This window comes from Ovis aries, chromosome 5 (genome assembly GCF_016772045.2).
Source record: "Ovis aries strain OAR_USU_Benz2616 breed Rambouillet chromosome 5, ARS-UI_Ramb_v3.0, whole genome shotgun sequence".
Classification (NCBI taxonomy): domain Eukaryota; kingdom Metazoa; phylum Chordata; class Mammalia; order Artiodactyla; family Bovidae; genus Ovis; species Ovis aries.
This window is the reverse complement of record NC_056058.1, coordinates 99,566,198-99,579,409: the sequence shown is the minus strand read 5'-3', so window position 1 is coordinate 99,579,409 and position 13,212 is coordinate 99,566,198. Positions and strand designations below refer to the sequence as shown.

At 36.7% G+C, this 13,212-nt stretch overlaps 1 protein-coding gene across 22 annotated transcripts in view; it reads right to left on the bottom strand.

Annotated features, from left to right (window-relative positions):
* PAM (peptidylglycine alpha-amidating monooxygenase) overlaps nt 1-13,212 on the bottom strand; it is a 321,661-nt gene that overhangs the window by 57,034 nt on the left and 251,415 nt on the right. For all 22 annotated transcript variants that reach the window (XM_060416042.1, XM_060416041.1, XM_042250794.2 and 19 more), the window contains 2 exons: nt 12,098-12,282; nt 10,902-10,973 (listed from right to left, as the gene is read on the bottom strand). In XM_060416042.1, coding sequence (XP_060272025.1) covers nt 10,902-10,973; nt 12,098-12,282 — 257 coding nt within the window. The remainder of the gene's footprint in view (nt 1-10,901; nt 10,974-12,097; nt 12,283-13,212) is intronic.

Sequence of the window (13,212 nt, the reverse complement as noted above, 5' to 3'; positions counted from 1 at the left end):
AAGTTCCAGCACCATCGGCAAGACCTTTCTGTGATAATGGAAACAGTCTTTACCTGTGCTATAGGATAGCTCCTAGACGCAAGGGGCAATGGAGTGCTTGTAATGCAACTAATACGACTGAATTGAGAGTTGTCGTGTCCAACTCTTTGCAACCCCATGGACTATAGAGTCCGTGGAATTCTCCAGGCCAGAACACAGGAGTGGGTAGTCCTTCCCTTCCCCAGAAGATCTTCCCAACCCAGGGATTGAACCCAGGTCTCCGGCATTGCAGGCAGATTCTTTACCAGATGAGTCACTAGGGAAGCCCAAGAATACTGCAGTGGGTAGCCTTTCCCTTCTCCAGGGGATTTTCCAACCGAGGAATCGAACTGGGGTCTCCTGCATTGCAGGCGCATTCTTTACCAACTGAGCTACCAGGGAAGCCTTAAGTTTTGTTTGCTTACTTTAAATTCACTTATATTCAAATTTCAATCACCACACGTGGTTAGCGTCTATCATATTGGACAGTGTGGGATGATGTGCTGCTTCATTCTTCCTCACATCCTCTTTCTTCCTAAACTGAAGGTCTCTGCTTCCACTCCCTACTTCACTCCTGTATGGCAAGAATCACCCAAGAGCTCCTAGTTGCCGAAGCCAACAGACTCTCCATCCTGACCTACTGGTGGCACGTAGCACTTTTAAGGTCCCTTCAGAAACTCTCCTTCTAGTATGTTCTTTTCAGGTCTTCACCTGTCACCTTTGCTTCCTCTTATTTTGCCCAACATATGGAAACGCTGGTGTTTTCTACCCTGGACATACTTCTGCTTTATTGACTACAGCAAAGCCTCTGACTGTGTGGATCACAACAAATTGTGGAAAATTCTTTAAGAGAAGGGAATACCAGACCACCTGACCTGCCTCCTGAGAAATCTCTATGCAGGTCAAGAAGCAACAGTTAGAACTGGACATGGAACAACAGACTGGTTCCAAATTGGGAAAGGAGTACATCCAGGCTGTATATTGTCACCTTGCTTATTTAACTTATATACAGAGTACATCATGCAAAATGCCAGGCTGGATGAAGCACAAACTGGAATCAAGGTTGCCGGGAGAAATATCAATAACCTCAGATATGCAGATGACACCACCCTTATGGCAGAAAGTGAAGAAGAACTAAAGACTCTCTTGACGAAAGTGAAAGAGGGAAGTGAAAAAGCTGGCTTAAAACTCAACATTTGAAAAACTAAGATCATGGCATCCGGTCCCATCACTTCATGGCAAATAGATGGGGAAACAATGGAAACAGTGATAGACTTTATTTTGGGGGGCTCCAAAATCACTGCAGATGGTGACTGCAGCCATGAAATTAAAAGACACTTGCTCCTTGGGAAAAAAGCTATGACTACACTAGACAGCCTATTAAAAAGCAGAGACATTACTTTGCCAACAAAGGTCTGTATGTTTTTTCCATAAGCTGTGGCTTTTCCCATAGTTACATGTGGATGTGAGAGCTGAACTATAAAGAAAGCTGAGTGCTGAAAAATAGATGCTTTTGAGCTGTGGTGTTGGAGAAGACTCTTGAGGGTCCCTTGGACTGCAAGGAGATCCAACCAGTCAATCATAAAGGAAATCAATTCTGAATGTTCACTGGAAGGACTGATGCTGAAGCTGAGGCTCCAATACTTTGGCCATCTGATGTGAAGAGCTGACTCATTTGAAAAGACCCTCATGCTGGGAAAGATTGAAGGCAGGAGTAGAAGGGGATGAAAGAGGATGAGATTGGATGGCATCACCGACTCGATGGACAGGAGTTTGAGTAAACTCCGGGAGTTGGTGATAGACAGGGAGGCCTGGCATGCTGCAGTCTACGGGGTCGCAAAGAGTCGGACACGATTGAGCGACTGAACTGAACTGAAGACCTCTTTCTGTTAAGTAGTCTCAGATACTCACAAAGCTTAAGCTGCTACATTTGACAAATGACTCTGAAATCTGAAGATTTCCTAGTACCGAGATCCTAGTAGTATATAAAACTGTCATCTGGAAATTTCCACTTGGATTGAATATCCACTTCAATGTGACTTTGAACTCAACAGGACCAAACAAGAGCTCTTCCTCTTCTTCCCATACTTAACATTTAAAAAAAATAGTGTCTCAGTATTAAACCATGTTTTAGGACAATCAATCCAGAAAACTAGATTCATTCTTCTCTCACCAGTGAATCACGAAGTCATTTGATTCACTGATGCTGTATGTCAACATCACCTTTTCCCTCCCTACCACAATTACTCATCTGAGATGCTTATCACCCTGTAACTGTCATGTTGAAAGACTCTACCCTTTATTCTTCAGGGCAAATCCTCAAGCCTGCCTTCGACAGAAAAATCTGTTTGGACTTGGTATTAAAAATGCTCTATGTTTGTGCAAATGACTTATGATTGAAGGTAGCCTGCCTCCCCTCGATACTCCCTGGTTATGAATCCTTTTCCTCAGCTCTGTCAACCAATGTGTTTCAGGACAGTACTTCCTAACTCTACTCTGGGTCCCGCTGCTAAGGGGACCATATAATTTAATTTCCAACTGGGACACATTTGAGAAAGAAAGGGGTGTTATTAATATTTATTCTAGCCATAAACTGGTCCTAGAAAAACTGGGATGTATAATTACCCTACTTACTCCTGACAGAGATAACATATGAGGAAGTACTTTATAAACTGCAAAAGACAGTAATAGTAGTAACAGCTAATATTTTTTGAGAGCTTAGCATGACCAGGTCACTTAACCAGGTACTTCATACTACGGAATACATTTAGCCTCCATGAAGTACTCATTTCAGATGAGGAAACCAATGGCACGGTACTAAGGCGCACTGCTGTAGGATGCTGAACTGGGCTTTGAAGGAGACAGCCTGGCCGAGGGGCCTGCCTTTTAAGGGTACTGGATCCAGGTTCCCCTATCTGTTCTGCAGCAGCCAAACTCTTCTCTGTGAATTCACCTCAGACCTGTCAATCCTACCATATTAATCTGTTTCTTTCTAAAGTAGTAGTCTTCTGAGAATAGGTGCTCAAGATTTATTCTCTAATTGAAGAAGTTAATTTTCTGTCCTATCCTACCTTGTCTTTTTCTTACAACTGTATAAGACTCTAATAAATTAATCAATACATACATATACTACAGTGATTTGCACAATGCTGGCTTAAAGAATAATGACTGGTTTTTGGTTTCAGAAAGTATGAGTTTTCTATTTTTATTCTTTTTAATAATTTTCACTTACCACTGGCAATATATCTTACACGTATAATAAAATTCTCTAAGGTATTCTAAAAAACTTTTTTGTACATTTAAATTATCTGAGAAGGGACAAGTGGCAAGCTACAAACATGATTTTATATTTAAAAAAAACCCTCTCATTTCTTATTCATTATCATATTTCCAGTGGTTAGTACTGTTCCCATCACAGCAGATATTCAATAAATGATTCTGGAATGAATAATGTTTTAAAAATGCCACTCTTGGCTACTGCATTAGTAAAGATAAAAAATATTTCCTCGATGATTTTAGACTGCAGCGAGTTCCATTTCCTTCTTCTCCTCACTTCAAACTTTGATTCTTATCTTAAGAAATGCAGAAAGGCTCTAGGTCTTTCAGTCCTTTGTCTAAGTGGGTTCGATGTTTGGGAAACACAAGAGAAGGAGCAGCTAATGCGTCAGGAAACTGCGCAGCACAATGCAAGGAAATCTAAAGCACTGCCAGGTAAACTCCAAGTCTGTTAGCGGTTTGCTCGCATTAACTGTTTCACAGCTCAACAGACATTCTTCTATTTAGCTGGGACCACTCACTATTCCCTTCCACCAGCATGGAAACTTCTCTGGTTTACTTTGAGAAATACGGTGAGATCACAGTAAACGAGAGGGAAACATCCTTTTTAAAACTACCCCATACTTAAAAAAAATATTTTAAGATGATTGGATTAAAAAATAAGTGCCCCTACTTTTAGACACATAGAATCTTAATTCTGGCAGGCATTTTATTATTTTTAAAATGATCAAGAATCTCTTGGTAATCTTTCAGAATAGAAACTCCCATTTTCCACAGAAATCACTAGTACTTCATTACCTACAACAAACAGTTCTTGTTACTGCTTATTGCTCTGTGATTTCTATGGTACATGGAGAATAAATAGGATATTCATTAGCAATTTAACAAAATATGCCAAGTAACTAAGCTAATGAGATTATAACCATGCAACAACAACTGTAATAAGAGGGATACAAGGAATGATAAATGAAAGCATTTCTTTTTAGAGTTTCATATCTTGGTTTATGACTCAGGCAGAGCTGACACTTTCCCTTTTGGTTAAAGGTGATTTGGCTTACTGACTGTTTACTTATTTCTAACCCACAGATAGTGACTACAGCCATGAAATTAAAAGACGCTTACTCCTTGGAAGGAAAGTTATGACCAAACTAGACAGCATAGTAAAAAGCAGAAACATTACTTTGTCAACGAAGGTCCATCGAGTCAAGGCTATGGTTTTTCCAGTGGTCATGTATGGATGCGAGAGTTGGACTATAAAGAAAGCTGAGCACCGAAGAATTCATGCTTTTGAACTGTGGTGTTGGAGAAGACTCTTGAGGGTCCCTTGGACTACAAGGAGATCCAACCCGTCCATCCTAAAGGAAATCAGTCCTGGGTGTTCATTGGAAGGATTGATGTTGAAGCTGAAACTCCAATACTTTGGCCACCTGATGTGAAGAGCTGACTCATTGGAAAAGACCCTGATGCTGAAGGGATTGGGGGCAGGAGGAGAAGGGGACGACAGAGAATGATGGTTGGATGGTATCACTGACTCAATGGACATGGGTTTGGGTGGACTCTGGGAGTTGGTGATAGACAGGGAGGCCTGGTGTGCTTTGGTTCATGGGGTCGCAGAGAGTCGGACACGACTGAGCGACTGAACTGAACCCACAATATCTGTCCTCCTAGCCTCAGAGACATAAAACACAAGATCATGGCAACTAGCTCAAGGATCACAGGTGAAGTCAACTTTATTACATTTTCCTTCTATAGGATTCATCTGATTGTGAAACGATCAGAAGCAGAAAGGGGCTTTTTACCTTGTTTTTGTTTTTTTAGGAAAATAAGACAAATATAAAAAGAGAAGTTAGGAGATGCCTTTTGTGCCTTTTGTGACTGATCTATGTTGGAAACGCCAACTAGGTTACAAACGATTATCCACATCTGCTTATTCTGTTATTAGGAAACCAATGCAAAAGAGCATCCGCTCAGCGTCCCAGAGCCTTGGGGGGTATTTAAAATTGCATTTGATAGATGAGTTCAATAAATAAAAATTTGCGAGCTGCTCATGTATCATAACAAACCAATAAATTTTTAGTGACTGGAAAGAGAAACAAGACTCGTTTTTTCCTTAAAACAGCAAACTGCTTTGAGAATGCTCGGGATTACCTAAGAAGATGCTACTAAAATCATTGGGACTTTATTAGGGAATGAAAGGAGGGTCCTATTTTGAACAACAAAGGAATTAAATTTTAACCACTAAGCCCAGCCTGTATTTCACTCTTCTCATAAATGGTGTATCAACTGTTCCTTTAATAAGCTTCACAGCACACTATTGTCTTTTTAACTTGCAACCTTGTTCCCTTGATTCTGCTTGTTTGATAAAACATGCCAATGGTAATTCATTTTTGTTAGCATAAAACCACTGTGAAATTATTCTGCTTCACAGAAGGTGTCTGAAGACCTTTAACTGTCTGGGGCCATGGACTGGTCTCCCTCTACAAATTGCATTTTTGTCATATTCCTCCTGCCTTGGGAATACAGAAGCCCAAGCTGACCTTTGAGTAGAAAGATTGATTATATGAGGGCGTGAAGACTGCAATGAGAAGGGTTTGGAGCAAACTGAATAAAACACACGAAAGGCTCTTTCTGCTGAAAAAGAAATGCTGTCCGGAGAATAATGTACTATAAGAAGGACACACCACTATTGTAGATTTGACTTTCAATTCTGCCTTGAGTTTCTTTTTAAGGCCTAAAATCTTCCCAATACAATCAATACAATCAATATAAGTTTCAATACTATGTTCTGAATGTTAAAGGAGAGAAACACTCAAAATTCAGAATTCCTAACAGCTGGCATTCTTCTTAGTTTCAGCCCACGTTCCCTGCATAAACAATATTGCCAGAAGGTTCAGGCTGTACCTTTGGTATAGAGAACGTTTATGAAAAGAATCATAATGCATAAGAAAAAAGAGGGAACAACATGCCTCAGTTTTCTAAAAGCGCCAACTGGAACATACAAGGAAGGAATACATTTGTATGTGTCTGCTCTGGAAAATCTCAACACCTTTCTCACTCTGTACAATCTAGGATTCATTTCCTCCACCCAGAATCACTAATTGGGTTTTATTGTTTAGCTCATTGTCCTTATTACATACACAGGGAATTCTTCACTAACATTTTCAAGGCATGGTGACATTTTCGTTTGTTTTGAATATCCCTTAGTGCTTTTCTGCATTCACTCATTCACATAAGCTTACCTATGGACAAAATGGCTATTTTTTAAGCACTATGGGCACGAATTTACATATATTATGCAACCACTGAAAGTCACGCATGCCAATACTTTTTATAGTTGGAAGAAATACATAAGATACAGTATTTTAAAAAGAAGATAGAAAAATCTGCATACATTATGATCTAAATATTTCAAAAATAATGTATGTACATATGTATAATACATAATTCACATACAGGGTGTACATATACATCCATATTTCTAGGGATTATGGATGATTTTTATTTACTTCTTTATACCTTTCTATAATTTCCATATCTTCTATAATGAATATGATTTTTATTTTATTTTTTTAATCTACATTTTTTTTGCACACACAATTTTATTTGATTGACTATACTTTGAGGTTTTAGTCAGTTATTTACTGCCATTTTATAGATAAGGAAACTGCAGCGCAGATATGTAAAGTAACTTGACTGAGATCATACTTCTACTACATTTGCAGAGCCAGTAAAATTAAAGCAGTTTGTCCACACTTTACACAAGGAGTATCACATGGAATGAACATATCTACATAAAGTTTCAATAAATGTATTTTCCATGTATGTAGCAATATCATTCAAATGTATATAGACAGGAATAAAAACTTACTGAGTGTGGCAAATCTACAGTTGACATATAAATTTTAGGTATACTTGAAAGTACCCTTAAGGATCCCTTACCTCTATTTAATTTATTATTTAATTTTTTAAATATAAATTTATTTTAATTGGAGGCTAATTACTACAATATTGTATTGCTTTTGCCATACATCAACATGAATCCGCCATGGGTGTACACGTGTTCCCCATCCTGAAGCCCCCTCCCAGTTCCCTCCCCATACCAACCCTCTGGGTCATCCCAGTTCACCAGCCCCGAGCCAAATAACATTATTTTAAAAAATCCCTGCAGATTTAATTAAAGCCTCATTAAAATGTTTTCCACTGTTGCATGATCCAGGACAACCTGATAGATAAAGATGTGCATATAATGAGGTTCCTCTGGTGTTTCCATAATTATACCTTTCGAGATGGAGTCTGAGATACATTTGCCTTTGGTCAAAATTCTGTTCAAGAGAGAGCAAAGGCAGACAAGGATCCTGCAGCAGGCTGGGCAACTCTACAAGGACTCACACAGCTCAGATGTCGCTTTCAAACTTGCAACCTTGTTAGTTAATTTCTAACCAGGATGAATATTCTGGCAAAAATTAATAGCTAACATTCTTAGTGATTAGAATTTCAAAGAAAACAAAATATTATATTTTTCCTGGGGAAACAGTATTAGATAAACATGTGTTAAATAGATTATTGGTTTGCTTTGATTTTTTTTGTTTTCTCTCCATGCTGGGGGTACTTACCACTTCCTGTCCATTTCTGGCATGGGTACAGTTCTTTTTTGCAGCCTATGGCATATGAGTATTTCTCTGTCTCACCCCTCCTCTTTTTTTTTACTACCTCAATAAAGGTCATCCGTTCTTTCCAACATAGCATTTAAGATTATATATCATGACCTTTATCTTTCTGTCTGCTTTGCCAACGTATTAAGACAGGAAGCAGGAAAAAAAGTTGTTTGCACTATCCAGGTAGGACTTTCTCTATTTAGCCATTGATGGGTTCAGAGCTTGCCTTTGAGTACATGTCCTCTAATGTTTTGGGTCTTTTCTTTCCTGCTCCTTAACTGTTCTATTTCCAGTGGGAGTTTTATATCCATGTGACCAACATCAATGCTGTCTGTTAGTTTATGGCTAGCACAACTGAAATAACTCAGGACTTTTATTTATCAGAGATTTAAAATATTGAAAGAATCAATACAACTAGGAGGAGTATTTGAACATAAATTGTTCCAGCCAGAACACCAAAATAAGGTAAAGGGTTAAGTCTGAGGACTTTCTTTTAAAATCAGCCTACATGGTGTAATTTATTTGAATAATTAGAGCCCTCCTATCAGCTACTTGGTCAATTTAACACCCCAGGGAATGAATACAAATAGATATTTTGTGCAAACAAACATCTCTGAGAAAAATAGGGCACTCTCTCAGTAATGAGTAGATTTGCCCTGTGTATTGCAAGGAGATAGATTGATCTCATTAGTGAATCAAATGGATGATGTATACAAATAGACATTTGAAATATTTCTATATTTCTCTTTAATTGTCTTCAGGCTGGTGATCCCCCAAAGACCAGCAGAAGAATAGAGAGGCTACAGTGGCCACTGAAATGGCTTTTGGTGAAGTATTTGTCTTCACATAATCTAGGAGGTGACATTCTGATGGACCCACTAATTTCAACATATAAATACCATAGCTTTTTACCTGCAGTATGAACTGAGTCAGCCTAATGGTTTCTTCCTCCCAAGTTAAATAACTTAATAGCATTTTTATTCATAAGTAGAATAAAATGGCAACTACAGGAAAATAATTTATGTATCCTTAGAATTCTTCTCTGAAACCATTTAGACTATATTGGGTATAAAGCCCAATATAAATATAATAAGCATGTATTTAAACTTCTTAATATTATATGTATATGCTATCAAACTCAAAAGGGTAAACAAACAGCAATATATAAAAGTATATCATAGCATTTGGTTTCTAGGCATATATGGCACCTCCTGAAATCTTATTGTTTGAAAAGAACTGGTTAAATCTAATATTTAAGGTTACTCTGCTAATAAGACCTCTAGGTTTCTAATCTTTCAGGGGTTTCAAAGTCTTCCTTGATCAACTCAACTTCAAAAAGAAAACACAGTCCAGTCTCAGTTTCGACTGAAATATTTTACAAGCTGACTAGACTAAATGGGAGTCTCATTTCTTACTGTACCAATATGTTGCTGTTTGGAAATGTGTTCTAAGATAACTCCAATTCTTTCAAAGACATACAGTTCAAACAGTGTGTGCAATGTCAAAATAATTCATTTTAAGTCTGATTAAATTTCTGGACAGAGTAAACACTTAAAGCTACTATGTTTAGGCTACAATTATTGATTTCCTTACAAAATATATACAGAGCATTGATAAACTTGGTTATTTTAAGTCATACTCAATAGTTCAGTATGAACTATTGAGTTCATATGCTAAATAATTTAGCATAAATTATTTAGTATAAAGTCATCTCCTTTTTTTATTTAATACAAAATAGAAACAACTTTGAGCTAAGTTTTTAGGTCACTTTGCTAGAATGAGATGTTATGGAACATACTCTGTATAATTTCAAAATTTTTATGTTACAGTTTACCCTACTCCCCTTTCAGAATGCATTTTTTTTCTTTAAAAAGCCTGAGTTTTTAATTTTGCAATGCTATTTGTGTGATATTATTAGCGTATAGTACATTTGTTATAAGTGTATCTTTGACCTGCTGCTGCTGCTGCTGCTAAGTCGCTTCAGTCGTGTCCGACTCTATGCAACCCCAGAGACGGCAGCCCACCGGGCTCCCCCATCCCCCCAGGCAAGAACACTGGAGTGGGTTATCTTTGACCTAGACCTAATAAAATACATTTTGAATAATTCCTATAGTGGTTCTCAATATCCAAAGAGTCACAAATTTCTATAACTGCTAGTGGAAAAATCCCATTTCCTATATACTTTATGTTGTCATTAGAAGTGTGTTTGCATTAACATTAAACTAATGTTTTAAAATATATTACATCTAGGCCAAAAACGACTTGATAACATACTTCAGCATAACATAACACAAAGTACTATCTTCGAAACAACTGCAAGAAAGTAAGATTTGGGAGAATAAATTTCCAGTGCCAGCACATGCAGTATACAACTTACAACATCAAATATTACCACTTTAAGTAAATAGAACAGAGGAAGAATGTAGCCTTCTTAACTCATCAGATGGCAACTTAACCCAAAACAACAATTGCTTAAGATGATAATCCCTCCTACCTTACCTGGGAGAGAAGAACGACTTAAAAGAGAGGCAAGATACGGTTTAACTCAATTTCTTTTTTTCTTGAACCTCAAACATAGCAAATGGACACAACCATACAAAACATATAAGAATTTAAATGTTAAAGGTCATAAGGTTTCAAAAGCAGCCCACTAATTGTTTCTAATGATTATATCTGCACTTACTGCACTCTATATAAAAGTGCCAATATTAAATAAGATAAAATAAAGACAGAAAAATTTAATGGGACTAAATCATATTAATGAATTGTCAAAGCCAAAGTGTAACAGTTGATTATTTTCTCCTGAATTATACATTATATAAAATCAGTAATATGGAGGCATTAGGCTGATAAACAAAGACCTAAAATATCTCAGTAACTGTAAATTTTGTTTGCCTATTTGGATAGTGAATACTTTTATATGACTAGTTATATAGCAGGGAGCATACATACCCTGTTCTAACACTCCTCCTTCTTCTTGTTTGGGCTGCTGTAGTAAAGAAGTCTTGTCTTTGTTCTCTGTTTCTATAAGGGATCAAAAGAGCTGAGCATAAATTTACAGTATATATCACATACTGTACATAGTTTTTTGGAAATATACTATCAACATAAAAATATTTTCAGGATCCTGTGTTTCATAAAAACAATAGTATTAAGAATTCATATGGTAGAAATGCCCTCCTGATTCACAAAAGCTCTATCATGACTACCAAGCGCCAGACTCTGGCTTAACACCAGAGTCAACAACCACTGCAGTGATACAGACATGATACAGAATGTTGAAGATGCACTAATAAAACTGCTTATATTATTTTCTAAATTGAACTTAGGATATTTTATAGAACATGTAAAAGTACATTTTTTTTTAGTTTTTTATTTTTTAAATTTTAAAATCTTTAATTCTTATATGCGTTCCCAAACATTTTTTAAATATATTGGAATTTTAATAAATGATCTGCTTGCTATGTTAACTTCTTTTATAAAATTTCCTATAGAAAGAGATGAGTTTTTCTGGCATTAAGACTGAACTTGTAATACTCAGTCAAGTCTCATCATAGTTCATCCAATAAAAAAGTATGGGTTTTGCAATTTTAAACTGAAGAAATGACAATTATGACCATTTTGCAGATGAACAGTAAGTTAAAGAACAATTCTGAGAAGGTGCTCAAAAAGACTAAGGCTAGTAATGCCTCATAAATCAAGAATTGTTCTTAGCTTGAAGAGACTCATTAAACAGATAATGTCAGGTATGATCAGAGATGATAACCATTTCCATCTACAAACGGTGGCACTCTTTAGAACATGGTATAGAAATTCACAAATTACATAATTCATTACTGGTTATGGGAAAAATGAAGTGAGGAAACTAGAAACACGAACTACATGAAGAAAGATCTTTATTTACAGACTTGGTCCCAAACGAATCTGTTTCATCACTAGCTGAGAGTTTTCATTTTAACTGTTTGATAGGGAAAGGAGGGGAGGGAGAGGAGAAAAGGGGGAAAAGAGAGAAGTAGATTGCGTGAACACGTGCAACTGCCTGACAGAAGGAGAATGATTTGAACTATTAATCATATAGTCAAGCAAAACACATAAGAAAATGAAAAATATAAAAACATATGTTGCTTTAAATTAAGCATCAGTTTTACCTTTGTGATGTCCATGCATCATAACCATATCGGATTTCACAGGAATTGGAATATTGGCCTCTGCTGGTATGGTTCTGAATATATCCGGAGCTACATTCTGTGTACAGGTCATGAAAGAAACTGCATGCTTGGCTTCCATGTAATACATAATGTATAAGTTGCACATTTCATCACTAGACGTGCCACTGCAGGCAGAAAACAAAACAGAAAGAAAACAACCAAACAAACAAACAAACAAAAACCCACAGACACAGCAGATTAGTCATTCACATAAAACACATTCTTCATGCAAGAAAAATGTAACTGGTCAACCTGCCAGCAGTAGACTCGAAGGTGGACATATTGTGCATTTATTTTATAGCTTTCATTAAAACCCATCACAGTTTTCAACATCAACAGCATACTGTCAATGGCATTTTTCCACTTAAAAATGGAGTATCCTTTCACAGTCACTCCATGGATATCACCAAATACTACAGATGGAAATGACATTTTAATTGCAACGAGAGGCTTTCTTTTCTCTTCTAAAGCCTTTTATTTTTTAGTTCTTCTTCTATTTGTTAAAATTCATTGATAAAGCAAAGTATTTTTCTCATGGGGAAATTTAATTATTTACTTATAACAATAAAATTCAGAACAGTTCAACAGAAATATATATTATTTACAAGCTTATATTAAAATGGCTTTTTCCATTTAACCATGAGAGTCCGGGATCTCGCTTTTGGTTACTGCCTTATTCCTGAGGGTGAGATGAATCAAGAATCATGCGTTGATACTAGGACATCATAAACATATCTCTGATATCTGACTTGGCACCTTGATTTCTATAGTAGGGAAGAAAAGAATGCCTGAGGAATGATACAAAGTGAAAGCAGGCCTAATCTTGTCCAAGAGCTCAGATCTGAATGGGGTAGTGCCAGACAATTGAATAATTCAAGGTTAAAAATAGATTTTTTAAACAGTGGGGTGGTCATTTCCAAGAAAAAACGTTTCAAATAATATAAATCATGCCTGATAGTTTATAAAACATGTTTTCTTCTTCCTCTTTTCACATGGGTTATCGTGTGTTTCATACTCTTTTCTATTATTCGGAAGGAAATGTTTAGGTACACCAT